Here is a 27,126-nt window from a genome sequence, read left to right as displayed (position 1 = left end):
AAACTGGGAATACAGGGGAGGAAAAACAATTTTCCCTCTACCTTTCGAGTTCTTGGCTGAGACCCCTGTCATAAAAGATAGATTAACAAAAGAAAAACAAAAGTTTATTAACATTGTTAGGAAACAAAATTCAACTGGAGTAAATTTAAAAGATCTTACTGGTTTTCTTCAACGATTCATGAATTAGGCAGCGTCCCATCCAGCAGACAGAAAGGATCTTCTTCCCAGGATCTGTAAAAGATGAAAGACTTGTAGGTAGAAGGGAGTGGGACAAGGAAGTTAGGCTAGCAAAGAGTGGATTGGTCAATCCCAATCTCCCAATTCATCCCACCACCACCACCCACCCCTGCCACTTTCCCCCCTTGGTGTTCATACATTTGTTCTCTGCATCTGTGTCTCTATTTCTGCCCTGCAAACCGGTTCATCTGTACCATTTTTCTAGGTTCCACATATATGCATTAATATACGATATTTTTCTCTTTCTGACTTACTTCACTCTGTATGACAGTCTCTAGATTCATCCACGTCTCTACAAATGACCCAATGTCGTTCCTTTTTATGGCTGGGATTGACATATATACACTAATATGTATAAAATAGATAACTAGTAAGAACCTGCTGTATAAAAATATAAATTTAAAAAAAAGAGTGGATTGTTTGTGTCAAGGTCACGTTCTTTTAGGGGATGGCACGGGTCTGTCAGGCAGATTACCTCACTAGTGTTGATTGGGTAGTTCCTGACTGACTGGCTTAAGATTCTATTTCTGTTACCGAACGCAGGTTCCTGTGACTGACGCCCAGTAAGGCCAAACAAACCGAAAAGTCGAAGTTTGGAGCAGAGAAAGCTTTGTTGCAGGGGCATGCAAGGAGAACAGGTGGCTCGTGCCCAAAAAAAACCCCTAACTCCTTGAAGGGTTTCAGCAAAGCATTTTTAAAGGTCAGGGGAGGGGAGGGGCATCCCAGGGTATGTGCTGGCATCTCAGTTCATGCACAATTCTCTGATTGGTTGATCTTGAGGTAACAGGGCAGTTAACATTATCAATCCTTAGGTACCAGTAGGTCTGGGGGCTACAGGCTCATGATCATCAAGTAGCTAATTTCTTCCATGTGGTGGTGGTTTTAGCATCTGAAAAGCTCAGGAAATATGCATGAAATACTGTTATCTTGGCACTTCTAAGAGGAGCTACAGCAGAAGATATGGGGGAGGGGCTCTGTCCTGGGAAGGCTCCACAGGTCCTGTTCAGTTACATTTCTTGGAAAGGCCAAAAGTGTAATTAAGTCTTGATTTGGTAAGGTGGATCTTAGTATAAGTGACTCCGTTTGGGGCCTGTTGTCCTGTTTTTAACAACACGTATACTGCATATATACATGGGAGATACTGTTTAAAAAAACAAAACAAAACAGAGCTAGACAGTAGTTAAGGCAGTTAAAACGTATTTTATTCAGGACATACAATAGGGGGAAAGAGACCTCAGTATAGAACTGGGTTCTATTGCAAATACAGCATGGATAAATGGGAATTTAATTACTAAGAGGAAACACGGGGTCAGGAGGGGTTTTGGCTAAACCAATATAACGGGATTCTTGGTGAAGACAGGCTAGGGTAGTCAGACATTACCTCTGTTACCTCAGACACCAAGGTTTGCAGCAGAGAGAGTTTATTCACAAAGCAGCCAAGGGAGGAGAACAAGTCTGAAATCCACCCTCCCAAAGGTGGGATATTTATGGGGTAAAGGATCAGGGTGGTCTTAGGTGTGAGGAAAGGTGATTGGAGGTAGGGGAAAAGTGAGGTAGTCGGTGTTCTGTGCAGATACATCTTGGTTACATGCTTCTTCCAGGGATGCATGTTAAAAAATGGAGGTGCTTAGCATGATTTGGGGGTGGAGGTTTTGGCCCTCTGACAACAAAAGAGCATTCATCCAACACCTGTGCAGGCCCAGTGTTAGGGCCCGTGGTCCCAACCAGTCTTAGCTCGAACTGAACAAGAGCTGACTCTAAGTTCCGAAAAAACAACTTAAGTCTCTGCCCCCATTACCATAGCAACCCCATACATCCGAGGTGTTATCTGTGGGGTGGTTAAGGTGTCTTGTGGTGTATTACCTAAGCTATGTGAAGCTTGGAGGGCATGCAGTTAAGGAGAGGGGAAAAAACTAAAGCAAGCTGATCAGTGAAGGCAGTTTATAAGCAGAGAGGTTTTAACAAGCTGTTCCCTTATCTGTTGTTCTGTAAGACAAGCTCAAGAATCTCTATTAGTCACTAGCTTCTGTTACCCCTATGGGGCATGATTACACCTAGGGGAATGGTAGAAGATGAGGAACCCAATATTGAGGGTGATCAGTTGTGGCGGATGGGAGACGCTTGCTAAACTGGCATACCAGGGTTCTTGTTAAAACTAGATTTTGCAAGGAAGTGCACAGGTAGGCCTAGGAGAAATTTCAGGAGCCTGACTAAAGTTTGATTAAAGAAAGAATCTTTGTCGATACCCAGGGGAATCTAACACTCGATGGCTTGGAATTCAGGCTCAGATAGCATCTATATGGGGGGGAGGGGGTGTAGACCTCTTAGGGAAGAGTAAATGTTTACTTAGGAAAGATAAATGGACCCTTAGAAGAACAGATGGGAGATACGACAAAATTTGTCTGGGTGTAGCCTCCTCTCCTGTGATGACTCAATCTTCTCTAGTTGATGAAACTCCCAGGGAAGGGATTTATGATAATTGAGTTCCTTTTGGAAGATTTGTCTTTAGGCAGAATAAGGGGGAGAGTTCAGAGAAAGTTTTCCCCTTCATGTGCTGTTTTTCAAGTGCCTACAGCTCAAAATAATCAATATGCCCAATGACATAATTTTGGGGGGACATATTCTGCTACCTTTCAGGAATGATCTATTCCTTGAGGGCATAGCTAAAATTGGCCCTTAAACTGTCTAGGCCAGCAGTCCCCAACCTTTTTGGCACCAGGGATCGGTTTCGTGGAAGACAGTTTTTCCACAGACCGGGCGGCAGGGCAGGGTGGGGGGAGTAGGGGTGGGGTGGGGAATGAAGTGTGGGGATGGTGCGGGTGGTAATGCGAGTGATGGGGAGCGGCAGATGAAGCTTCTCTCACTCGCCTGCTGTGCAGCCCAGCTCCTAACAGGCCACGGACCGGTACTGGTCTGCGGCTCTGGGGGTTGGGGACCCCTGGTCTAGGCCTTTGCTGGGGATATGGGGAATGGATGATGTCCATTTGTTCCTTTTCTTTTATGGTTATTGCTTAGTTCCAGTTTTCTATTTGGGGGGATATTTTGATAGTCTTTTTTTATTCTGAAAGGGAGTGTAATACAGTTGTCAAAGGAACAGACTCGAGTTGGACAGCATGGGAAATCCTAGCTCCAGTACATAATAGTTAGTGTGATTTTGAGCAGTTTACTTAACTTCTCTGTGTTTCAGTTTTCTCAATATTAAGTAGAAATGACAGTATCAATCTCATAGAGCAGTTGTGAGTATTAAATGACTTAATGTAAGTGACCTAATTAGGTCTTATTACTTATGTTATTCATGGCTTCTCTTTTTTTTTTTTTTTTTTTGCGGTACGCGGGCCTCTCACTGCTGTAGCCTCTCCTGTTGCGAAGCACAGGCTCTGGGCACGCAGGCTCAGCGGCCATGGCTCACAGGCCCAGCCGCACTGCGGAATGTGGGATCTTCCCGGACCGGGGCACGAACCCGTGTCCCCTGCATCGGCAGGCACACTCTCAACCACTGCGCCACCAGGGAAGCCCTCTAGCTTTTTGAGTTAAAGACTTAAGTACTAAAACTAATTTGTAAGGTTATAAATTTCCCTATGAGTGCTGCATTGGCTGTATTTCATGAGTTTTGAAATGTGGTTTGTCTCACAATTTTGTAATTTCCTTTGTGATTTGTTCTTAATAGGTGATTTAATAGGGGTATGGGCAAGGGATTGATGTTATTGTTAGTGATGATTTTTCTTCATGTGCTCCTCCAGACCCGTAGTTCTACCCTGATCATTATGGAACGCATCACCTGTATTTCCGTGTCCTATGGATTCCATTTAGGTTCAGCTAATGAGAAAGATCTCTTAAATCAGAGGTATCTTAATTTGTTCAGGCTGCTATAACAAAATGCCATAGGCTGGGTGGCTTATAAACAACAAAAATTTATTTCTCACAGTTCTGGAGGCTGGGAAACCTAAGATTCAGGGTGCCAGCATGGTTGAGTTCTGATGAGAACCCACTTCCTGGTTCATAAATGACTGTCTTTTCCCTGTGTCTTCATATGGCAGAGGGGGTGAGGGAACTCTCTGGGATCTCTTTTATAAGGGTACTGATTCTATTCTTGAGGGGTCCAACCACATGACCTAAGCACCTCTCAAAGCCCTCAGCTCCAAATACTGATAACATTGGGGATTAGGTTTCAACATATGAATTTTGGGAGGACACAAACATATAGCAAGAGGGTAGAAGAGAAAGCACTGGAGAGATATTTATTTTCCTAGTTCCCTCCCAGCAGGGCTACCATTTGGTAGTGATTGTGTTCCTGTACCTAAAGGCGCAAGTCTTCTTGGGGGACTCCTTTAACTTCATCTCTTCTTCTTTTTTTTCTTTTTTTTTTTTTGCGGTACGCGGGCCTCTCACTGTTGTGGCCTCTCCCGTTGCGGAGCACAGGCTCCGGACGCGCAGGCTCAGCGGCCATGGCTCATGGGCCCAGCCGCTCCGCGGCATGTGGGATCTTCCTGGACCGAGGCACGAATCCGTGTCCCCTGCATCGGCAGGCGGACTCTCAACCACTGCGCCACCAAGGAAGCCCTAACTTCATCTCTTACAGGGCTTCAGTGACACTGCTTCTTTCCTTTGACCTTTAGGCCTGTGGAAGATAATAAGTTCCGGCTGTTGCTAGTCCCTGGGTGCTTCACTATCCCCTATTGGTTGCCTCAACCCTTCTTATGCCTTGGTAAATAAATGGTCATTTCATTAAACTCTTTTCAGTTATCCCTTTTGAGTGTGCCATCTGTTTCTTGTAAAGTCTTCCTTCAAGAAGACTTCCTTGGTTAACTTATTTTGTAGCCCCTATTCTATTCTCTAGGATTAACTCTTATGCATTGTCATCCACGACCTTTGGTTTTGCCCTCTGAGAACTTATTCTTCATCTCTTAGCACTCCATTGCCTCATATGAAATGGGTTTTAAAGTATACCTTTCTTGGGGACTGCATACCTTTCACAGCCTGATTCCTGCTGGTGTAGGTTGTGGACCGAAGAGTTGCTTTAAAGGTTGAATATGAGTTTTTGCAGGGTATTGGTTTCTTTAGCAGTGTAGTTCCCTGAAATGTAGTAGATTTCCAGTCTGTTTGCTTGTAGGCAGTTTCATATACAAGTAACCACAGTTAAAGAGCACATTTAGACCAAGCTCTTAAATCCGAAGTCTGTAGATTGTATACTGGTTCTGTTTTGGACTTTTTCAACTTCATGGCATCATCTGCAATAAGAGGCTTGGGTGGAAACGTATCACCCTTAATTAGATCTTAGCAGCTGGACTGGTTCCCATTATTTTGAAGGAGGGTCTTCGGAAAGGCTTCAGGCCGCCAGCTTATTTCCTGCCTTTTGGCTTTTCCAGCCATGAGAACACTGCTTCCCCCCCCCCATTACCATTTTCAGTCAGCTGGAATCTCAGGCCACAGGCAGAGACACCCTTCTTTTGCAGAGCTGAAAGCTTGTTAGGCACATGGTTTGTCTTCCAAGGTACAAATATTACAGTGGCAGTAGTTTTTTAAAATGTTTTGCCATTTGGCTGGAATGGGTCATTAGCTTTTTAACCTGCAATATGTTTCCTTGCCATCTACCATTTGACCTCTACTAAGCCTGTGCAGTGTATTTCAGGTTAACTGTCCACTGTCTCTTCCACAACTGCCTCTGCCTTACTGGTAAGCTGGAGAATACATATTGGAATACTGCTTTAGAAACATTTTGCATCCACAGCTTTGTTTACCAGCAAAAAAAACAAAAAGGTCAGCAAGAAGTGAATCTCTGCTTCCTTCCAAATTGGGAACCCTCATTTATATCTAGAACCCTAGCTGCAAGATAATTTGGAAAATATCACATTTAGCCTTTCCATCCCTTTAATACAGGAGTCATACTAGGAAGGAATGTAGTATAGACGCTGAACAAACCAGCCCACCATATCCATCATAGGACCTAACCTCCCTTCTCCTAAGAAAATTTAACTGGGATATTTTTATTTTTAAATTTTTTTTAACATCTATATTGGAGTATAATTGCTTTACAATGTTGTGTTAGTTTCTGCTGTATAACAAAGTGAATCAGCTATACATATACATATATCCCTTTATCTCCTCCCTCTTGCGTTCTCCTTCCACTCTCCGTATCCCACCCCTCTAGGTGGTCACAAAACACTGAGCTGATCTCCCTGTGCTATGCAGCTGCTTCCCACAAGCTATCTATTTTATGTTTGGTAGTGTATATATGTCAGTGCTACTCTTCACTTCATCCCAACTTCCCCTTCCCCCTCCCCGTGTCCTCAAGTCCATTCTCTACAAATGCATCTTTATTCCTATCCTGCCCCTAGGTTCATGAACCATTTTTCTTTTTAGATTCCATATATATATGTTAGCATACGGTATTTGTTTTTCTCTTTCTGACTTACTTCACTCTGTATGACAGACTCTAGGCCCATCCACCCCACTAAAAATAACTCATTTTCGTTTCGTTTTATGGCTGAGGAATATTCCATTGTATATATGTACCACAGCTTCTTTATCCATTCATCTGTTGATGGACACTTAGGTTGCTTCCATGTTCTGGCTATTGTAAATAGAGCTGCAATGAACACCGTGGTACATGACTCATTTTGAATTATAGTTTTCTCAGGGCATATGTCCAGTAGTGGGATTGCTGGGTCGTATGGTAGTTCTATTTTTAATTTTTTAAGGAATCTCCATACTGTTCTCCATAGTGGCTGTATCAATTTACATTCCCACCAACAGTGCAAGAGGCTTCCCTTTTCTCCACACCCTCTCCAGCATTTATTGTTTGTAGTTTTTTTTTTTTTTTTTTTTTGCGGTACGTGGGCCTCTCACTGTTGTGGCCTCTCCCACCGCGGAGCACAGGCTCCGAACGCGCAGGCCCAGCGGCCATGGCCCACGGACCCAGCAGCTCCGCGGCATGTGGGATCCTCCCGGACCGGGGCACGAACCCGTGTCCCCTGCATTGGCAGGCGGACTCTCAACCACTGCGCCACCAGGGAAGCCCTGTTTGTAGATTTTTTGATGATGGCCATTCTGACCTGTGTGAGGTGATACCTCATTGTAGTTCTGATTTGCATTTCTCTAATGATTAGTGATGTTGAGCATCCTTTCATGTGTTTGTTGGCAATCTGTATATCTTCTTTGGAGAAATGTCTATTTACGTCTTCTGCCCATTTTTGAATTGGGCTGTTTGTTTTTTTTGATATTGAGCTGCATGAGCTGCTTGTATATTTCGGAGATTAATCTTTTGTCAGTTGCTTTGTTTGCAAATATTTTCTCCCATCCTGAGAGTTGTCTTTTAGTCTTGTTTATGGTTTCCTTTGCTGTGTAAAAGCTTTTAAGTTTCATTAGGTCCCATTTGTTTATTTTTGTTTTTATTTCCATTTCTCTAGGAGGTGGGTCAAAAAGGATCTTGCTGTGATTTATGTCATGGAGTGTTCTGCCTATGTTTTCCTCTAAGAGTTTTACAGTGTCTGGCCTTACATTTAGGTCTTTAATCCATTTTGAGTTTATTATTGTGTATGGTGTTAGGAATTGTTCTAATTTCATTCTTTTACATGTAGCTGTCCAGTTTTCCCAGCACCACTTAATTGAAGAGGCTGTATTTTCTCCAACCTTTGTGTACTCTTGCCTCCTTTATCAAAGGTAAGGTGACCATATGTGCATGGGTTTATCTCTGGGCTTTCTATCCTGTTCCATTGTTCTATATTCTGGTTTTGTGCCAGTACCATACTGTCTTGATTACTGTAGCTTTTTAGTGTAGTATGACGTCAGGGAGCCTGATTCCTCCGGCTCCGTTTTTCTTTCTCAAGATTGCTTTGGCTATTTGGGGTCTTTTGTGTTTCCATTACAAATTGTGAAATTTTTTGTTCTAGTTCTGTGAAAAATTCCAGTGGTAGTTTGATAGGGATTGCACTGAATCTGTAGATTGCTTTGGGTAGTATAGTCATTTTCACAATGTTGATTCTTCCAATCCAAGAACATGGTATATCTCTCCATCTGTTTGTATCATCTTTAATTTCTTTCATCAGAGTCTTATAGTTTTCTGCATACAGGTCTTTTGTCTCCTTAGGTAGGTTTATTCCTAGGTATTTTATTCTTTTTGTTGCAATGGTAAATGGGATTGTTTCCTTAATTTGTCTTTCAGATTTTTCATCATTAGTGTATAGGAATGCAAGAGATTTCTGTGCATTAATTTTGTATCCTGCTACTTTACCAAATTAATTGATTAGCTCTGGTAGTTTTCTGGTAGCATCTTTAGGATTCTCTATGTATAGTACATGTCATCTGCAAACAGTGACAGTTTTACGTCTTCTTTTCTGATTTGGATTCCTTTTATTTCTTTTTCTTCTCTGCTTGCTGTGGCTAAAATTTCCAAAACTATGTTGAATAATAGTGGTGAGAGTGGGCAACCTTGTCTTGTTCCTGATCTTAGAGGAAATGGTTTCAGTTTTACACCGCGTTAAGAACAATGTTGGCTGTGGGTTTGTCATATATGACCTTTATTATGTTAAGGTAGGTTCTCTCTTTGCCTACTTTCTGTAGAGTTTTTATCATAAATGGGTGTTGAATTTTGTTGAAAGCTTTTTCTGCATTTGTTGAGATGATCATATGGTTTTTATTCTTCAATTTGTTAATATGGTGTATCACATTGATTGATTTGCGTATGTTGAAGAATCCTTGCATTCCTGGGATAAACCCCACTTGATCATGGTGTGTGATCCTTTTAATGTGCTGTTGGATTCTGTTTGCTAGTATTTTGTTGAGGATTTTTGCATCTATGTTCATCAGTGATATTGGCCTGTAGTTTTCTTTCTTTGTGACATCTTTGTCTGGTTTTGGTATCAGTGTGATGGTGGCCTTGTAGAATGAGTTTGGGAGTGTTCCTCCCTCTGCTATATTTTGGAAGAGTTTGAGAAGGATAGGTGTTAGCTCTTCTCTAAATATTTGATAGAATTCTCCTGTGAAGCCCTCTGGTCCTGTGCTTTTGTTTGTTGGAAGATTTTTTAATCACAGTTTCAATTTCAGTGCTTGTGATTGGTTTGTTTATATTTTCTATTTCTACCTGGTTCAGTCTTGGAAGGTTGTACTTTTCTAAGAATTTGTACATTTCTTCCAGGTTGTCTCTTTTATTGGCATATAGTTGCCTTTAGTAATGTCTCACAATCCTTTGTATTTCTGCAGTGTCAGCTGTTACTTTTCCTTTTTCATTTCTATTTCTGTTGATTTGAGTCTTGTCCCTTTTTTTCTTGATGAGTCTGGCTAATGGTTTATCAATTTTGTTTATCTTATCAAGGAACCAGGTTTTAGTTTTACTGATTTTTGCTCTTGTTTCCTTCATTTCTTTTTCATTTATTTCTGATCTGATCTTTATGATTTCTTTCCTTCTGCTAACTTTGGGGTTTTCTTGTTCTTCTTTCTCTAATTGCTTTAGGTGTAAGGTTAGGTATTTTTTTTTTGAGGTGTTTCTTGAGGTAGGATTGTATTGCTGTAAACTTCCCTCTTAGAACTGCTTTTGCTGCATCCCATAGGTTTTGGGTCATCGTGTTTCCATTGTCATTTGTTTCTAGGTATTTTTTGATTTCCTCTTTGATTTCTTCAGTGATCTCTCGGTTATTTAGTAGTGTATTGTTTAGCCTCCATGTGTTTGTATTTTTTACAGTTTTTTTTTTCCTGTAATTGATATCTAGTCTCATAGCATTGTGGTCGGAAAAGATACTTGATACGATTTCAATTTTCTTAAATTTACCAAGGCTTGATTTGTGATCCAAGGTATGGTCTATCCTGGAGAATGTTCCATGAGCACTTGAGAAGAAAGTGTATTGTCTTGTTTTTGGATGGAATGTCCTATAAATATCAATTAAGTCCATTTTGTTTAATGTGTCATTTAAAGCTTGTGTTTCCTTATTTATTTTCATTTTGGATGATCTGTCCATTGGTGAAAGTGGGGTGTTAAAATCCCCTTCTATTATTGTGTTTCTGTCGATTTCTTCTTTTATGGCTGTTAGCACTTGCCTTATGTATTGAGTTGCTCCTATGTTGGGTGCATAAATATTTACAATTGTTACACCTTCTTCTTGGATTGATCCCTTGGTCATTATGTAGTGTCCTTCCTTGTCTCTTGTAACGTTCTTTATTTTAAAGTCTATTTTGTCTGATACGAGAATTACTACTCCAGCTTTCTTTTGATTTCCATTTGCATGGATATCTTTTTCCATCCCCTCACTTTCAGTCTGTATGTGTCCCTAGGTCTGAAGTGGGTCTCCTGTAGACAGCATATGTCCAGGTCTTGTTTTTGTATCCATTCAGCCAGCCTGTGTCTTTTGGTTGGCGCATTTAATCCATTTACATTTAAGGTAATTATCGATAGGTATGTTCCTATTACCATTTTCTTAATTGTTTTGGGTTTGTTTTTGTAGGTCTTTTCCTTTTCTTGTGTTTCCTGCCTAGGGAAGTTCCTTTAGCATTTGTTGTAAAGCTGACTTGGTGGTGCTGAATTCTCTTACCTTTTGATTGTTTGTAAAGGTTTTAATTTCTCCATCGAATCTGAATGAGATCCTTGCTGAGTTGAACAATCTTGGTTGTAGGTTTTTCCCTTTCATCACTTTAAATATGTCTTGCCAGTCCCTTCTGGCTTGCAGAGTTTCTGCTGAAAGATCTGCTGTTAACCTTATGGGGATTCCCTTGCATGTTATTTGCTGCTTTTCCCTTGCTGCTTTTAATATTTTTTCTTTGTATTTAATTATTGATAGTTTGATTAATATGTGTCTCGGTGTGTTTCTCTTTGGGTTTATCCTGTATGGGACTCTCTGCGCTTCCTGGACTTGATTGACTATTTCCTGTCCCGTGTTAGGGAAGTTTTCGACTATAATCTCTTAAAATATTTTCTCAGACCCTTTCTTTTCTTCTTCTGGGACCCCTGTAATTCGAATGCTGGTGCGTTTAGTGTTGTCCCAGAGGTCTCTGAGACTGTCCTAAATTCTTTTCATTCTTTTTCCTCATTCTGCTCCCTGGCAGTTATTTCCACCATTGTATCTTCCAGCTCAGTTATCCATTCTTTTGCCTCAGTTATTCTGCTATTGATTCCTTCTAGAGTATTTTTAATTTCAGTAATTGTGTTGTTCATCACCATTTGTTTGCTCTTTAGTTCTTCTAGACCCTTGTTAAATGTTTCTTGTGTTTTCTCCATTCTGTTTCTGAGATTTTGGATCATCTTCATTATCATTTCTCTGGATTCTTTGTCAGGTAGTTTGCCTATTTCATCTTACTTGGTCTTGTAGGTTTTTACCTTGTTTTTTCGTCTGTAACATACTTTTGTCGTTTCTTTTTTTTTTTTTTTTTTTGATGGGTGGGGCTGTATTCTTGTCTTACTGGTTGTTTGGCCTGAGGCATCCAGCACTGGAGTTTTCAGGCAGTTGGATAGAGCCGGGTCTTGGTGCTGAGAGTAGGACCTCCAGGAGGCCTCACTCCAGTTAATATTACCTGGGGCTGAGGTTCTCTGTTAGTCCAGCAATTTGGACTAGCAGCTCCCACCACAGGAGCTCAGGCCCAACCTCTGGCCTGGGAACCGAGATCCCGCAAGCTTCATGGCATGGCAGAAAAGAAACAAACAAACAAAAAAAAGGTGTAGTACAATATGAAAGAATAAAAAATAAAATTAGAAAGATAAAATATATATTAGGAAAAATAAAAATATAATTGAAACAACAGCAACAAGGTAAAATAAAACCACAACAGAAAAAAGAAAAATAAAGTGGGGGGTGGGGCAGGGAGAAACAAGCCAAAAGGAGAGGACAATAACAAAGTATAAAGAATAAAATAGGGCTTCCCTGGTGGCGCAGTGGTTGAGAGTCCACCTGCCGATGCAGGGGACACGGGTTCGTGCCCCAGTCCAGGAAGATCCCACGTGCCGCTGAGCCTGTGCGTCCGGAGCCTGTGCTCCGCAACAGGAGAGGCCACAACAGTGAGAGGCCCACGTACCGCAAAAAAAAAAAAAGAAAGAAAGAAATAAAATTAGAAAAATAAAAGATTTATTAGGAAAAATATAAATGAATCAACAGCGAGTCAGCAAGGTAAAATAGAACCCCAATCTAAATGAGGAAAAAAGAAGGGAAAAAAAAAGCCTTGGCTATGGGGATGGAGTTTAGGCAGGGGCAGGGTTTAGGGTGGGGCAGGACCTAGGCGGGTGGTGGGGGGCGACGTTGAAGCGTGGGGTGGGGCCTCTGCTTAGGACCTGCTCGGAAGGGGAGGGGCAGCCGTGGAAAGGGGGGCCTCTGGAGTGTGGAGTTCCAGGGTTTGGAGGTAGAGCCCTGGGTGAGGGTGTCGGGGGGGGGGCTTGGGCCCAGCACGTTGGATGGGGTCTCCAAGTGTAGAGGTGGGGCCCTGGGTTGGGGTATAGGGGCAGGGCTTGGGTTCTGTGGGGCAGGAGGGAGGTTCCGAGGGCAGAACATCAGGCCCAGGAGCCCAACAGGCTCCCCGGTGCCTAAGTGGACAGGGAAAGCGCTGGCCCCATTCCTTTCTGTTCCTTCGTGCCCCTCCCCCACCATCTCCCCCAGGGAACCCCCCATTGCTGCTGGACCCCTAACCATGGGTGGGTCTGGCTGGGTGTAGGAACTCCTCCCCTCCCCCAGCACCCCCTCAGGGTCCAGCCTTTACTTTTGCTCCCCATTCCCTCCCTCCCCCTCCCTCAGGACCTGCACGGCTGGAGGGGGCCTAGGTGGGCAGAGGATCAGGCCCAATCTCAGCAGGTTCCTGGGGGCCCAAGTGGGCAGGGGACACCTGGCCACACTCCCTTTTGATCCTCTGGTCCCCCAACTTACCCCTTCGGGTGTGGGATCCCTTCCCCTTCCCCAGCCGCCCCTCAACGTTGCCAGTCCCCTCCCACCTCCACTTCTTCTCTCCCTTCACACCCCCCCCACGCCCCATTTCCTACCTGGTTGCTGACAGTTCTTCCCTTCCCCTTAGGTGTCCGTGGTCCCGTACCGGTGCCTGGTAGGTCCCCTAGTTGTGTGGAGACATGAATTCCACATCCTCCTAGTCCGCCATCTTGACTCCACCCGCAACTGGGATGTTTTTAGTATACGGTGTAATACTGTTATTTTAATGATTTTCAGAATCGGAAATCAGACTCGTTTATGTCTTAAAACTAACTCAGAGAGTCATGTGCTGTGTTAAAATTTTAATTTTAAATCAAGCAAAGTTTTGGAAACTATTCTAATCACATCCTTTCCCTATTTAAAACCTTTTTGAAATGGCTTGGTTTAATACCAATTTCCTTGATTATTGGTCAATTTTACTATCTTCTAATCTTGGTCTTTTGTATTCTCCCTCCAGAAGTCACCTTTGAGTCCTCCTAGTCTGGAAGGACTGGGAATGGTCTGAAAGAAAAGGAAGGAAGAGTGAGGTTCCCAGGCCCAACTTCTGGTCCTCTGGCCCTTGCCCTAGAATCTGACCACTTTCATTTCTTCAAGGCTAGATTCCGTATATATCTTCAAAGTTAGTTCCTTTATCTTGGAGCCTGACTACCCCCTGGAGACTGAAGTGGGAAGGACAACATAACCTCACACTCAGGCTGAGCAGCAACAGGACAAAGTTTAGAAAATGATGGACTCCATATCTAACGTGGGTATTAAGCAAGATAAATACTGATACCAGTGTTGTCATTTTGCTCTGTTATTGTAATTTCTAATTAAGATGTTTTGAGAGTAAAAATTCTCTAGTCACCTTAGGAGACTAGTTCTGATATTGCTCATTCATAGCTGTTGGATTTTTTCATCATAGATTAATTGCAGAAATTTTGAGTCATTTATCCTATCTTGAATCCTTCTACTCCTAGAGGGAAGAGTACCTGAAAATAAGAACTGATTATTTAAAGGACTAATATTTCTGCCTCTTTGCATTATTTGTAGTGCATCTAAACCATTTTTTGGTAACTTTCTTAGAGGGACAGTGTTGTTCTCAAGGGACTTTTTTACTCTATGAACTCTCCATCCATGGTAACCCTTTTCTGTAGTTGAATTCCTTTTGATATTTGTTGAAATTCATTCTTTTTTCCCTTGTTCATGACTGGGGAAAGTAACTGTTCAGAACTGGGAAAGCCCCTCTTGTCTTGCCTTCTTTCCCTCCTTCATCCTTCTCAGTAAATTATTAAATGTTAACCCTTTGTTGGCAGTGTGTTCAGCTTGGCAGGTTTAGCTTCCCCTGACCCCCAGCGCTAAATCAGTCAAATGAATGTGAGATGGCTCTCACATAATCTCCCACATTTAAAAGAAAGTTACAAAAAAATCCTCTCTTGCTTGAAAGATTCTCCTTTCTTTATATTTTTAAAGGTTATTTTACATCTCTAAAGAACAGTAAGGCATGTTTTATAAGTAACGTTTGTAGATTCTTTCCTACTTGCAATAGTGATTTGACTAATGGAAGGAAATTGTTTTCGTCTGTGTATGTATACATTGACAGTATTTGCTATTTTGACAATGGAGCTTGCTGTCTGGAAAAATGATACATATAAAATTGTAGGTATTGTTGTGTCATCTTATTTTTCCTTAAAATGCATTTTCAGTTACCCGTAGTACATAAAGCTTTACAGTTGTATTTTGTAATTTACTTCTGAATAGCAGCTGAGATCAGAAGCATAGCAAAATTCCTGCTTTTATCAGTATCTGTAATAGAAAGGAAATTTATTAATGGAGATATTAAATCTGAACCTATTGACATACAAGATTGACCATTAAGTCCAAAGCTAGTTTATTACCACATATGCAAGAATAAATTTGTTTAAAATGAATTGTACAAATTTTTCTTGAGGGACAAGTCTTTGCTTTTTTTCTGTCTGGGTCATGTTGTTTCTACTATTTTGGCTTCATCATGTATCCTCAGAGCTCCAATATAGATTTGAACATTTTAAAAAATATGTAAACATCACAAAAGGTAGTAAATTAGTCTCTCTCTCTTTTATGTATTTTTATTGCATTTATTAGAATGCAGGTTCCTTTGTCTCAAGCTGTGATACACAGTTCTTAAATTACTTTTAATTACTTATGTAGCTATATTAATAGCTTTCTTTTTTTAATTTATTTATTTTTATTTATTTTTTATTTTTTTATTTTTTGGTTGTGTTGGGTCTTCGTTGCTGCACGCAGGCTTTCTCTAGTGGCGGCTAGTGGGGACTAGTCTTCTCACTGCGGTGGCTTTTCGTTGTGGAGTATGGCCTCTAGGCGCATGGGCTTCAGTAGTTGCAGCACACGGGCTCAGTAGTTGTGGCTCGCGGGCTCTAGAGTGCAGGCTCAGTAGTTGTGGCGCACAGGCTTAGTTGCTCCGCGGCATGTGGGATCTTCCCGGACCAGGGCTCGAACCCATGTCCCCTGCCTTGACTGGCGGATTCTTTAACCACTGCGCCACCAGGGAAGCCCTACAGCTTTCATTTTTTGAAAACATTGTGGAAAGGGAACTAGACTAGTAATCAAGAGACTAAGATTGATTAGCAATGATATCTTGAGTGAATCACTTAATTTCTCTAAAGCTTGTTTCCCATCTGTTATAAAGGAGTTATACCAGATCATCCTTTAGTATTAAATTTTTCTTGAATCTGGTAGGTTGGTTTACTAAATGACTGTAGGCCCCTAGGGGCTTCCATTAATTAGGAAATACAGGAAGAGATTCTGCTCATTTCCTGTCTGCTTTTATTTTTTTATTTATTTTATTTTATTTTATTTATTTATTTTTGGCTGCATTGGGTCTTCGCTTCTATTTGGGGGCTATTCGGGGGCTATTCTGTTGCCAAGAGCGGGCTTCTCATTGCGGTGGCTTCTTTTGTTGCGGAGCGTGGGCTCTAGGTGCACGGGCTTCAGTAGTTGTGGCACATGGGCTCAGTAGTTGTGGCACATGGGCTTAGTTGCTCCGCGGCATGTGGGATCTTCCCGGACCAGGGCTCAAACCCATGTTCCCTGCATTGGCAGGCGGATTCTTAACCCCCATGCCACCAGGGAAGCCCTCCAATCTATTTTTAGATCAAAAACCTTGGCTCAATTTTAGTTTTCCTGGTTCTCTACCAGGTGTTCTCTGAGTTCCCAGGAGCAAATCATGCCTTAAGGAGTTAGGAGAAAAGGCCCAAAGCTCAGTGTACTCCACAGGGCTATAGTGTTAGTGTACTGACTTCATTGCCTCTGGATTTTTAGAGTATTGCTATCACATGTATTGTTACTCCCACTACAGAAGATCGAATGCCTATTCATCTTTATTTGAAATATTTGAGGACATCCTTTATTTTTAAATCCACTTTGTAATTTATTTTGCTGACAGAATCTGGCCAACTATATCCTATTGTGGGATTTTGCTGATAAATCCACAATCGTTAACCTCATATCTCTTTAACACGTTTATTAAAGTGGATTTTCTACTTTAGTATATATTTTGCCATGTTCTTTTGGTTTTACTTTTCCTTGCAGAATCTCCCTGATAATAGGGAATAATGAATCATTTTGAGATAAAGACCTCCCCTCTGTCTCTTAACAGAACCACAAATTCTGTCTCCACCTTTTTTATTATTATTATTATTTGGAATAAGGAAAAAAGAAAATAAGGTTGGATGTGATCTAATAATGTCCAAACCTCATTTTAATGTTTACTGCACGCTCTTCTCACACCCAACATTTTGCCAGTGTGTTTAACCTGGCTCTAATTTTTTTTCTAACGCAGTTAAAAATGATAGTTTTCCTTTCTCATCTTGCTTCTACTGTACATTCAGTAAGTGCCCAATATATGCCAGTTGATGAACCATATACTGAATAACATTAAGGGTAGCCTAAGAACTAGAGAGAGCTCAATCAGGATCACTTTCTTCTCTTTCCTTAGTTAAGACCAAGTCACTATTGCTCTTTGTTTTTAATCAGTTGAACCTATAAGCTGTGTGAGTTTTCTCCCTTTGCATCTCTTCATCTTTCTTTTGATGAATATGTTTTGTTTTGGACTAGATGCTATTGTACTTAAGTATATTTGTACTATTATATAGGAAAAATGTAAAGTTAATGTTTTTAAAGCTTTTTGTTGTTTATAACATTTCATGAAAGATTAATTGGATAGGATGAATTTCTGTTGGAAAATATCAGAAGCCTGCAGCCAGGAAAATTTATGAATATATGTCTTATCTGCTGTTGGTTTTTAAAAAAACCTAAGTAAATGTAAATATTAAGTAATATTCTCTAATGGTATTTTTTAAACACCACTATCCCTATTACTACTTCTGCAGTTATGGAGTAATACTGAGTGGCACTGAAGAAATTATGTTCAGGTTTTTTCAAAGAACTGCTTCTGATAGGAAAATGCTTAGTAATGATGAAGACACGCCCTCCAGTACAGTGGCCATTTTTGTACGGTAGTGCTGGAGAAACAAGTGGGAACCATCAAAGAAAGAAGTGTATGGATCAAAGGAATATGGTCAAGAGGCAGTAAATTTTTCCTCTAGGTCAAGTGGAGAAATTAGAACTATGCTGCCTGTGAGTAGTTTAATTCATTGGACCAATTTTAAAGAACCCTTTTAGCTTACTTAATCTTTTTAAGTTTTATGATTAGATTTTGCTTTGCTGATAATGAGGAACAATTAAATTAACACATGGATTTGGGGCTTTTGGAATAGTAATTTAGAAGTTATACTGAAATGTGTATACTCCAAAAAGTATTTCCTGTTATTTTATAATATCTTTAATTTTGCAAGGTACTTTTCTATGATATTATTCAAGGTTTAAGGTGGGGGGGCAATAAGTAGTTATTTTTAAATTATACTTTGTGATTGTCTACTGATTAAAGATAAGTGAAAGGTCTATAGAAATTCTGTATATTGGCATTATAATTAATAGTAGTGGAGAAATTTATTTCCCTTTGTAGGGTTTTGTTAACTGTGACGGTTTTAGCTCTTTATATACCAAAAGCTTCTTCATTAAAAATAGAGAAAATAGCTACCTTGTGTAATTTGGTAATGACAGTCTTGTCTTCCTCATCAGCTTATTTTGTGGGGTTCTGCAGTTAGCTGGGAAGAAATAAGGAAATCATAGCAACTGACAACGGGAGTTCATCCTTTTCAATCATATTTTCCACAAAAAATGCTGTTCTATATTGATAATCACATTTAGACCTACAGCTTTAAGCAATATTCAGATAAAAGACTTTTAAAATATTTTAATAGCTAATAAATAATTGTTTTCAGGCAAATATTCTCCATCAGATTCCTTTTACAGATATCTTTTTCCTTAAAGATTTTGTTTTGAATAAAAGATCTTTTAGAGGTTCTACTGGTATGATAGAAACTTTTTAAAGTATGTAACTTAAATTATAGTAGTTTTTTCCTGAAGAAACTAAAAATTGATACAGACTTTTAAAATAAAGTTACCTGTAAGTAATTTGATAAATTCTATTAACAAGGGAATGGAAATTAAAGGCTACTAAGCACAGATTTATATCATTGTAAAGTCTTCATTAACAGTTACTTCTACATCACACAATTTCAGGTTTCTATGCCAATGCTTCCTGCCTCCTACTACCTTCTGTTAGTAGCTAACTATTTTCCTATTGCTTTTTGTGTTTAATATAGACTTGCAGAGATCACATAACATCTGATAGTAGTTAGCATTTTGCTTTGATATAGTACTGATGCTGTAAATAAAGGAACTGTGTAATAGTCAAGTAGATCATTAGTTTTGATATAGAAAAGTGCTCGGGATCATTCTATTCATTTGCTAAATTAAGAATTCAGCATCTTTTTAATCAGACCTTACGTTGGGCACCTTTTTCCACACAAATAACACACATGAATATATTGTCATTGTAATAACACTCTACTCTTTCAAACCACTTTTAAGTCCAGCTCATTGGATTTTTAAAACAAGATTCTTTGTAGCCAGCTTCTAGGCTTGTGTAATCTGAGGCAAATGCATATGAATTATAGCTCATCTGAAAGAGAAATGATTGGTAATAAATGTAGATATTATCGGGAGACTTATCCTGACCTGTTTTGAATTTTCTAACTTAATCTGTTAAGTAATTTAAAAATTACAAGTTCTGTTTCTGGTTAAAAAATATGCAAACTATACAAAATACTATATTAGACCAAGTTAATGAACTTATTTACTTTAAGTTATTTGCAATGTAGTGGAGTAAATAACAGCTTTAACTCTGTCAGGCTGCCTAGGTTCAAATCCTGGCTCTACCATTTACTGTTTCTGTGACCTTGGCCAAGTTACTTGGTCTCTCTGTGCCTTAGTTTCCTCTTATCTTAAATGAGTTCTGCCATAAAAAGTTATTGTAAAGATGAGAGTTAGTACATAAAAATGCTTAGAACAATGCCTGGCAGTGTGGTTACTCAGTAAATGTTTAGTGCTGCTGTTCGGGGAGGAATTTGTGGGGAAGGAATCAACAAACAGATGAGAGTCTACACTGATCATCCTCTTGTGAGAAAAAAGTGCAGCTGGTAGCATCAAACAGAATTAGCAGCCTCCACTGACATTTCCAAACCAGAGGTAAACACTGCTTTAGCCTGAGAAATGGGCAGAGGGAGCAAGTCAAGGGCTATTTCCAGATGTCCACTACCTATGGCCCCCATAGCCTGTGGGAAACTGGAACCCTGGAATGAGTAAACAGAAAAATCATGGAGCCTATAGATCATAAGAATACCAATTCTGTGAAGTTTTGGAGGAGCTGCCATTTTCTAAAATATACTCACAGGAAAAAAAATCCAGATTTGTTTTCCGGATTTAAGAGACTGTAGTTCTGTGAAACTTAGAGCCACCAGTGAAAGGGGAATAATTTGAGATGAGGACAGCCTCAAGAGAGGGGGGGAAATATATAAGTGAATTAAAAATTGTACCATGCAAGGGTCTGCATTTTAGACCTTACAGAATATAAAATCTGACATCTATTAGCCATCTCTTTACTTTCTGTATTCTGATGCATTTAACAACTTGGAGCCTTGCTGACCTTGGAGGGATTGCGCCTCCCAGGTTACTAAATGATAGTACACTACTCACCTGGCTACTATCTATCTGCCTAATCATACCGGGGTCAGGTACCAGACCCTACTAGGGACAGGCCCTATGCTCCAGAGACTGCTGAAATCATCCATTTCGCCAGCCTTAAGCCTGCTTACCTTGCCTTGCCCATTCGCCCATTCCTTCCCACAGAAAGCACAATAAAGGCTCTCTCCCATAATTTCCCTCCTCTCCCTCCTGACTGACCCTGGTGCTGCCCACATGCCCATCCCTCCCTTGTGGCACAACCTGCTCCCTTCTCTTGGGATCTGTGAATATAACAAACTGTCTTTCCAATGGCAGTTGTCTGCTGATCTGTTGGCCTCACCACACCTGTACAATAAAACCTATATTTTAGGGGCTTCTCTGGTGGCACAGTGGTTAAGAATCCACCTGCCAATGCAGGGGATATGGGTTTGAGCCCTGGTCTGGGAAGATCCCGCATGCTGCGAAGCAACTAAGCCCGTGGGCCACAACTACTGAGCCTGCGTGCCACAACTACTGAAACCCGTGCTCTGCAAGAAGAGAAACCCACACACCACAACGAAGAGTAGCCCCCCACTCGCCGCAACCAGAGAAAAGCCTGCACACAACAATGAAGACCCAGTGCAGCCAAAAATAAAGTAAATAAATTTTTTTTAACCTGTATTTTAAAATAGTAAGACAAATTTGTGAGAGAAGGGTTAGTGGTTCCTTTTAGATCTCAGGCAATTTTGTGTTATGGTTAAGGGTGTAGGCTTTGGACTCAGACCAGCTAGCTTCACATTCTGCTGGGTGACCTTGGACAAGTTATTTAACCTCCATATACCCCAGTTTCCTTCTAAAATGGGGGTGGTAGTAATAATACCTCTTTAGAAGTTCGTTGTTAGGAGTAAATGAGGTATTATAAAATATGCTTAGCTTAATGTTTAACATATAATAAACTCAACAAATCTTAACTATTTTTACTGTTACTCTTATTATTTTCCAGCTTCACTCTCTTCTAAAATATTGATCTCTCTTAGGGCCCTCTTGTCTTCTTACACTATGTGTTATCTTTAGCTGATCTCATTTACTCCATGTGTTTCCATACCTATATGCTATTGTATGGGTTTGCCACCATACCTGTTTGCCAAAAAATCTATTCATTCAGACTAGGCCACTCTCCTGCTCTCCAAATATTTTAGGTCCAAGTTACTCACATTTGAATATCTCACAGGTGCCTGTAACTCATTGCCTCCCTCTTCAGACTTGTTCCTCTGCTGCTATTTTATATTTCAGTAAATAGTACCACCTACTTGTTCAAACCAAAAATCTAGGAGTCATCTTAGTCATCTCTATTGACAGCCACTTTCAATCATAAATGGATACCAAATTTGGGGGGAAGAATTCACAAACTAAAGAATGCTTATTACATTTTGGGAGAAGGCGTAGGGATTAGGGGTAGGAAAAAAAGTTTTTTCACATTTTATATCTTTTTGTACTGTTTGAATTTTTAATTTAAAAACAGTAAGAAAAAAAATCCATAAAGTTGAGCTGTTGAACTCAGTTTCCTTTTATAGGTAAAGCAAAGTTAACTTTTCCTTGAATATATTCTGGGAGAAGTTAATGGTAGAAAATTACTATAACTGTAGTTAGTATAGTAGGTGCTCAATAAATATCTGGTTAGTGGTAGATGAACAAATGATGATTGCCATTTAAGTTTCCCTTTTGCTAAATTTTTCTAGTGGAATGCTGTTAGCAGTCAATCACTAGCATCTAGAAGACAGAGCAAATAGTTGATGAGGAGCCAGAATCAGAATTTGGCCAGTAGTTGTTGCAGACTACAGATTGCTTTTCTAAAAAGGTATATAACTCTTCTGAGAGAGCTCTTCTGGGGAAGAGAAGGAGAGTGTCCAGAGGGTACATCAGGATTAGTTTGGAAAGAGCATCTTAGGGTTCTGCTGGCTGTTTTCTCAGCCTGATGCAGGTGCTTGCTTGTGGGCCTATAGCATTGACAGGTGTGCCAGTAGCCAAAGGAAACCACTTCTTAGTAAGATGCCATTTGTGGAAGAAGCTAAATTTATTTAGATACCTAACTTGCCTAGTTACATATGTGGCCCAGTTAGTCACATATATATTTCTTATATATAAGAAATATATATGTTGAGACCCCAACAGAAATTTTTTAAAAGGAAATTATTTTATTGGAAAACTGAGGTTCAGTTAGACGAACAAGAAGTTCATTTAGAAATAATCTCCTAATATAACCAAGTGCTGTAATTATTTTGGTTTTATATAATATTGGTGGCTGGTTAAAATTTTAATGCATAAACTCTGATACAGTTATTTTGAAGGTAACTTATTTCACTGTTGGAGAGCCTATTGAGTTTTTAGATTGCAAGTCATGGAAAAATAACTAATTTTCCATTTTGGTTTTTGAATCATTTTCCCAAAGTAAGAAGTAAGTAATGAAAGCAGCTGCTGGGTTACTTATTTTGGGGGAATTTTTTCAACCTGTGATTCCTTATACTCTAAAACAGGGTTTCTCAACCTCAGCATTGTTGACAGTTTGAGCTGCATAACTTGTGGGGTTACTACTCAGCATTTTCCTTGGTACTGTTGAAAGCCGAGTGTACCATGGGTTTTTTTGGGTTTTTTTGGGTTTTTTTGCGGTACGTGGGCCTCTCACTGTTGTGGCCTCTCCCGTTGCGGAGCACAGGCTCCGGACGCGCAGGCTCAGCGGCCGTGGCTCACGGGCCCAGCCGCTCTGCGGCATGTGGGATCTTCCCGGACCGGGGCACGAACCCGTGTCCCCTGCATCGGCAGGCGGACTCTCAACCACTGCGCCACCAGGGAAGCCCCGTACCATGGTTTTATCAGAAGTGTCATAGGATGAAACTTTTTTAGCAAAGACCTCACCTGTTTTGTTTTCTCCCCTGTGCCTACATATTACCTGCTACATGGAGGATATTTAATTAGTATTTATTATTATGAGTTGTCTAATTCTGCCAGGTTTGGCCTACTCTTCCCTTTCTGGGCTAGAACCTGAACGGTTACAACTTGTTCTATCCGTAAGGGTTTAAAGCGGTTTAGGATAGCAAACCTAATAATAAAAGCATTTTACTCATCACCTCCATTTCTGCACCAGTTAATCTTCCTTTCTAAATACAAACCAGCAATAATGGTACTGGCACTTCTATAGAATGCACCATGAATCATGCAGAAAATAAACAATGCATTAAAATGCATTCAAACTTTATATATCCATTAGTGTGGGATCTGATATCTTGGGGGGAGCATGAAGTGCAGGTAGTCTGGGACTTAAAGAGTCATTTTATTGCAGTGCTTGTTCAGCAAAAATATTGGGGTTTCCTGTCTATTTTTGTTTATTTTTCTTACAAAAATATATTTCAGTTATCAGAACAATCTTAGCACAACCAAGGACTGTTGGCATTTTTTCACTGAGCAAAATTCTTTCTGGTGCTATGATGTGTGTTTTCTGTCAGCTAAAATTTACAGGAATAGTGAACCACAAGGATTTCCTGAGGAGAAGCTCCCACATGCTGTGTCTGGGATTTCTCATATTTCTTTTGGCAACAGTAACATTCTCCAATACTACAGAATTACAGTTTGAGTCCAGTGCTAATAATTTCTCTTCAAGAAAACAACTTAACTGAAACATTTGTGGTTCTGTTTCGCTTGAACCAAGGAAAAAGTTATAACAGAGAAAATTACCTATCACCACCTACTCTGCCTTACCCTCCACACACACACAAAAAAGTCCCTTTCTAAAGCTGGATCAACCTATAATAATACTCATTATATGAATCATAGAAATTTCTGTGTGTTCGTTTTTAAGCCTAATAGCTGCAAACCTCCAAATATAGTGGTTAAGGCTGTTGCAGTAGGGAGCCTCACCTTGCTGTAAAAGAAAAAGTATTTTATATTGGGTGATCATGTTTTATACGAAGACATTATTTGCCTCTTTCTCATTCTGACATGCATGTGCAGAGTATGAAAAGCTAATCAATATGGTTTCGTATTGCCTGTTAAAATTAACCTTTTCAAAATTATCACTTGTTGGGGCTTCCCTGGTGGCGCAGTGGTTGAGAATCTGCCTGCTAATGCAGGGAACACGGGTTCGAGCCCTGGTCTGGGAGGATCCCACATGCCACGGAGCGACTAGGCCCGTGAGCCACAACTACTGATCCTGCACGTCTGGAGGCTGTGCTCCGCAGCAAAAGAGGCCGCGATAATGAGAGGCCCGCGCACCGCAATGAAGAGTGGCCCCCGCTTGCCACAACTAGAGAAAGCCCTCGCACAGAAACGAAGACCCAACACAGCAAAAATAAATAAATTAATAAACTCCTACCCCCAACATCTAAAAAATAATAAATAAATAAAACAGTTGGGTGGGAAGATATCACTCTTCATTTTTTAAAAAAAGTTATCACTTGTCAAGTTTGGTATGGCTATTCTTTGATAACACAGTTATCAGAAAAGACTTAAAATACTCCTCCATTTCCAACTACATATCTGTTTAAGGTCTGATTTTCTTTATATACTTCATCCAAAATAAAAAATTACAACTGATTCAATACAGAAGTGGATATAAGAATCCAGCTACCTCCTGTTAAGGTAGACTTTAAGAGATGTGCAAAAATATAAAACAGTCCACTCTTAATAAATTTCTTTCATTGTGGAAAAAAATTTTTCATTAAAATTATGTTGTTTACATAAATTTATAATGGGTTTATTGTTATTTTAGGTAAGTTAATAAATGTTTCAATTTTTTAGTTTCAATTTGTAATATGGTAAATATTGTTAGCCACATAAACAGAAGCTCTTTGAGAGCTTCAATAATTTTTAAGACCATAAAGGGGTCTTGAGACCAAAACAATTTGAGAACCACTGGTCGTGATTTGGTTATCTGAGATCTTTCAAAATAGTGCACAGGTTATTTGGCAGTTTCAGAGAAAAAGATAATTTTATCTGCCAGACATTTTTAAAATTAATATAAAATAATAACTTTACTAAAAATCCCTTTGCATTCTTAAAAATTGCTTATGTGCTACAAGGTCTATCATTGTTCTTCTTGGCTAATGTTCAGTTTGTTAACCAAAGGATGTTTGTTTTTCATTTGTGTGTTATCATTGGTTAAATTTTTTTAATTAATTTTGGGCTGCGTTGGGTCTTTGTTGCTGCGTGCGGGCTTTCTCTAGTTGCGGCGAGCGGGGGCTGCTCTTCTTTGGCGGTGTGCAGGCTTCTCATTGCAGTGGCTTCTCTTTGTTGCAGCACATGGGCTCTAGGCGCGCATGGGCTTCAGTAGTTGTGGCACGCAGGCTCAGCAGTTGTGGCTCACGGCCTTAGTTGCTCTGCGGCATGTGGGATCATCCCGGACCAGGGCTCAAACCTGTGTCCCCTCTTAACCACTGCGCCACCAGGGAAGTCCCATCATTGGTTAAATTTAAAATTTTCTTTTGGCTCAAAGGTGATTGAATCGTAAAAGTGGAAATAAAATAGTAAAATAAATGCTACAACTCAGAATACTATCATAAACATAGTACAGCTTTAGTGTTCATATAGTCTGAGTTTATATGTGTTAGAAAGTGATATGATTTGCATTAACAGCCAAAAAGAGAAGAGTGCAGACATGAAATACGATGATGACTGGAATTAACCTTTTATTGGACCTGCAGTACCTTCATCCCTTGTCTCCAGAGGTGGTCTACTCTGAAATTTTGCCAAAAACTTAGTTACATAAAGTCATGAAACAAAGTACAATGATGGCCTTGGCAAGCCAGAATTTTCCAGAACTGTAAAACAGTGCTTTCTAGGCTGAAAGTGATGAATTCTATCACTAAAGATGAGGAAGGAACCAGAACTACTAAGGCATCATTCATAGTTGCGTAGCACAAATGGGTATGTATGTCACACCTTTGACCAGAAGCTTATGAACCAGCCAAAAAGTTATTGAGAAGTTTTTTTTGGAGAAAAGTCAGAATAAGTTACTGGTAGAATTACTATCAAAAGACACTGTTGGGGCTTCCCTGGTGGCGCATCGGTTAAGAATCCACCTGCCAGTACAGGGGACACAGGTTCAAGCCCTGGCCTGGGAAGATCCCACATGCCGTGGAGCAACTAAGCCCGTGCGCCACAACTACTGAGCCTGTGCTCTAGAGCCCATGAGCCACAACTACTGAGCCAACGTGCCACAACTACTGAAGCCTGTGCGCCTAGAGCCCGTGCTTTGCAACAAAAGAAGCCACGGCAATGAGAAGCCCGCGCATCACAACAGAGTAGCTCCCGCTCGCCGCAACTAGAGAAAACCTGTGCACAGCAACGAAGACCCAACACAGCCATAAATAAATAAATAAATAAATATTTTTTAAAAAAAGACACTGTTGGACATTATCAGTAGTACACAAGGTAAACAATTAATGCTGCTGTTTTGTGAAATATGAAATAGCAAGTGTTCCAGACTATGGTGATCCAAACTGTGTATGCTCTTAATGTGTAAACAAAAAGGGAGAACAAAGTATTCATTGTATCTCTTCTGTGTAATCACTTCTTAAAAATCTGTGTTACAGATACTCCATTTTGTTATTTTGTGAGCTGTGACATAAGCTGGAAAATGAAGGGATATTGTGGTCAGTGCTGACTTAGCATCAGCTAAGTGTGCTGTAAAGAAGGACATTACAGTTTGAATAAAAAGAGGTTTGGGGGCTTCCCTGGTGGCGCAGTGGTTGAGAGTCCGCCTGCCGATGCAGGGGAAACGGGTTCATGCCCCGGTCCGGGAAGATCCCACATGCGGCGGAGCGGCTGGGCCCGTGAGACATGGCCGCTGAGCCTGCGCGTCCGGAGCCTGTGCTCCGCAACGGGAGAGGCCACAACAGTG

The 27,126-nt window shown here is 40.3% G+C and overlaps 1 protein-coding gene across 10 annotated transcripts in view; it reads left to right on the top strand.

Moving 5' to 3' along the window:
* Positions 1 to 27,126, top strand: part of VEZT (vezatin, adherens junctions transmembrane protein) — a 72,610-nt gene that overhangs the window by 4,493 nt on the left and 40,991 nt on the right. Inside the window, exon 2 of one of the 10 annotated variants that reach the window (XM_060165153.1) lies at positions 13,722 to 13,872. The exons of 7 other annotated variants lie outside the window; for them this stretch is intronic. In XM_060165153.1, coding sequence (XP_060021136.1) covers positions 13,852 to 13,872 — 21 coding nt within the window. In that variant the 5' untranslated portion in view covers positions 13,722 to 13,851. Of the gene's footprint in view, positions 1 to 7,850; positions 7,897 to 13,721; positions 13,873 to 17,720; positions 17,745 to 27,126 lie in introns of those variants that run through there. 2 more of the 10 variants (XM_060165160.1, XM_060165154.1) reach the window with 2 other exon arrangements.

Source organism: Lagenorhynchus albirostris, chromosome 11 (assembly GCF_949774975.1).
Source record: "Lagenorhynchus albirostris chromosome 11, mLagAlb1.1, whole genome shotgun sequence".
In the NCBI taxonomy this organism is placed as follows: Eukaryota; Metazoa; Chordata; class Mammalia; order Artiodactyla; family Delphinidae; genus Lagenorhynchus; species Lagenorhynchus albirostris.
This window is presented reverse-complemented; position numbering and strand designations above follow the sequence as displayed.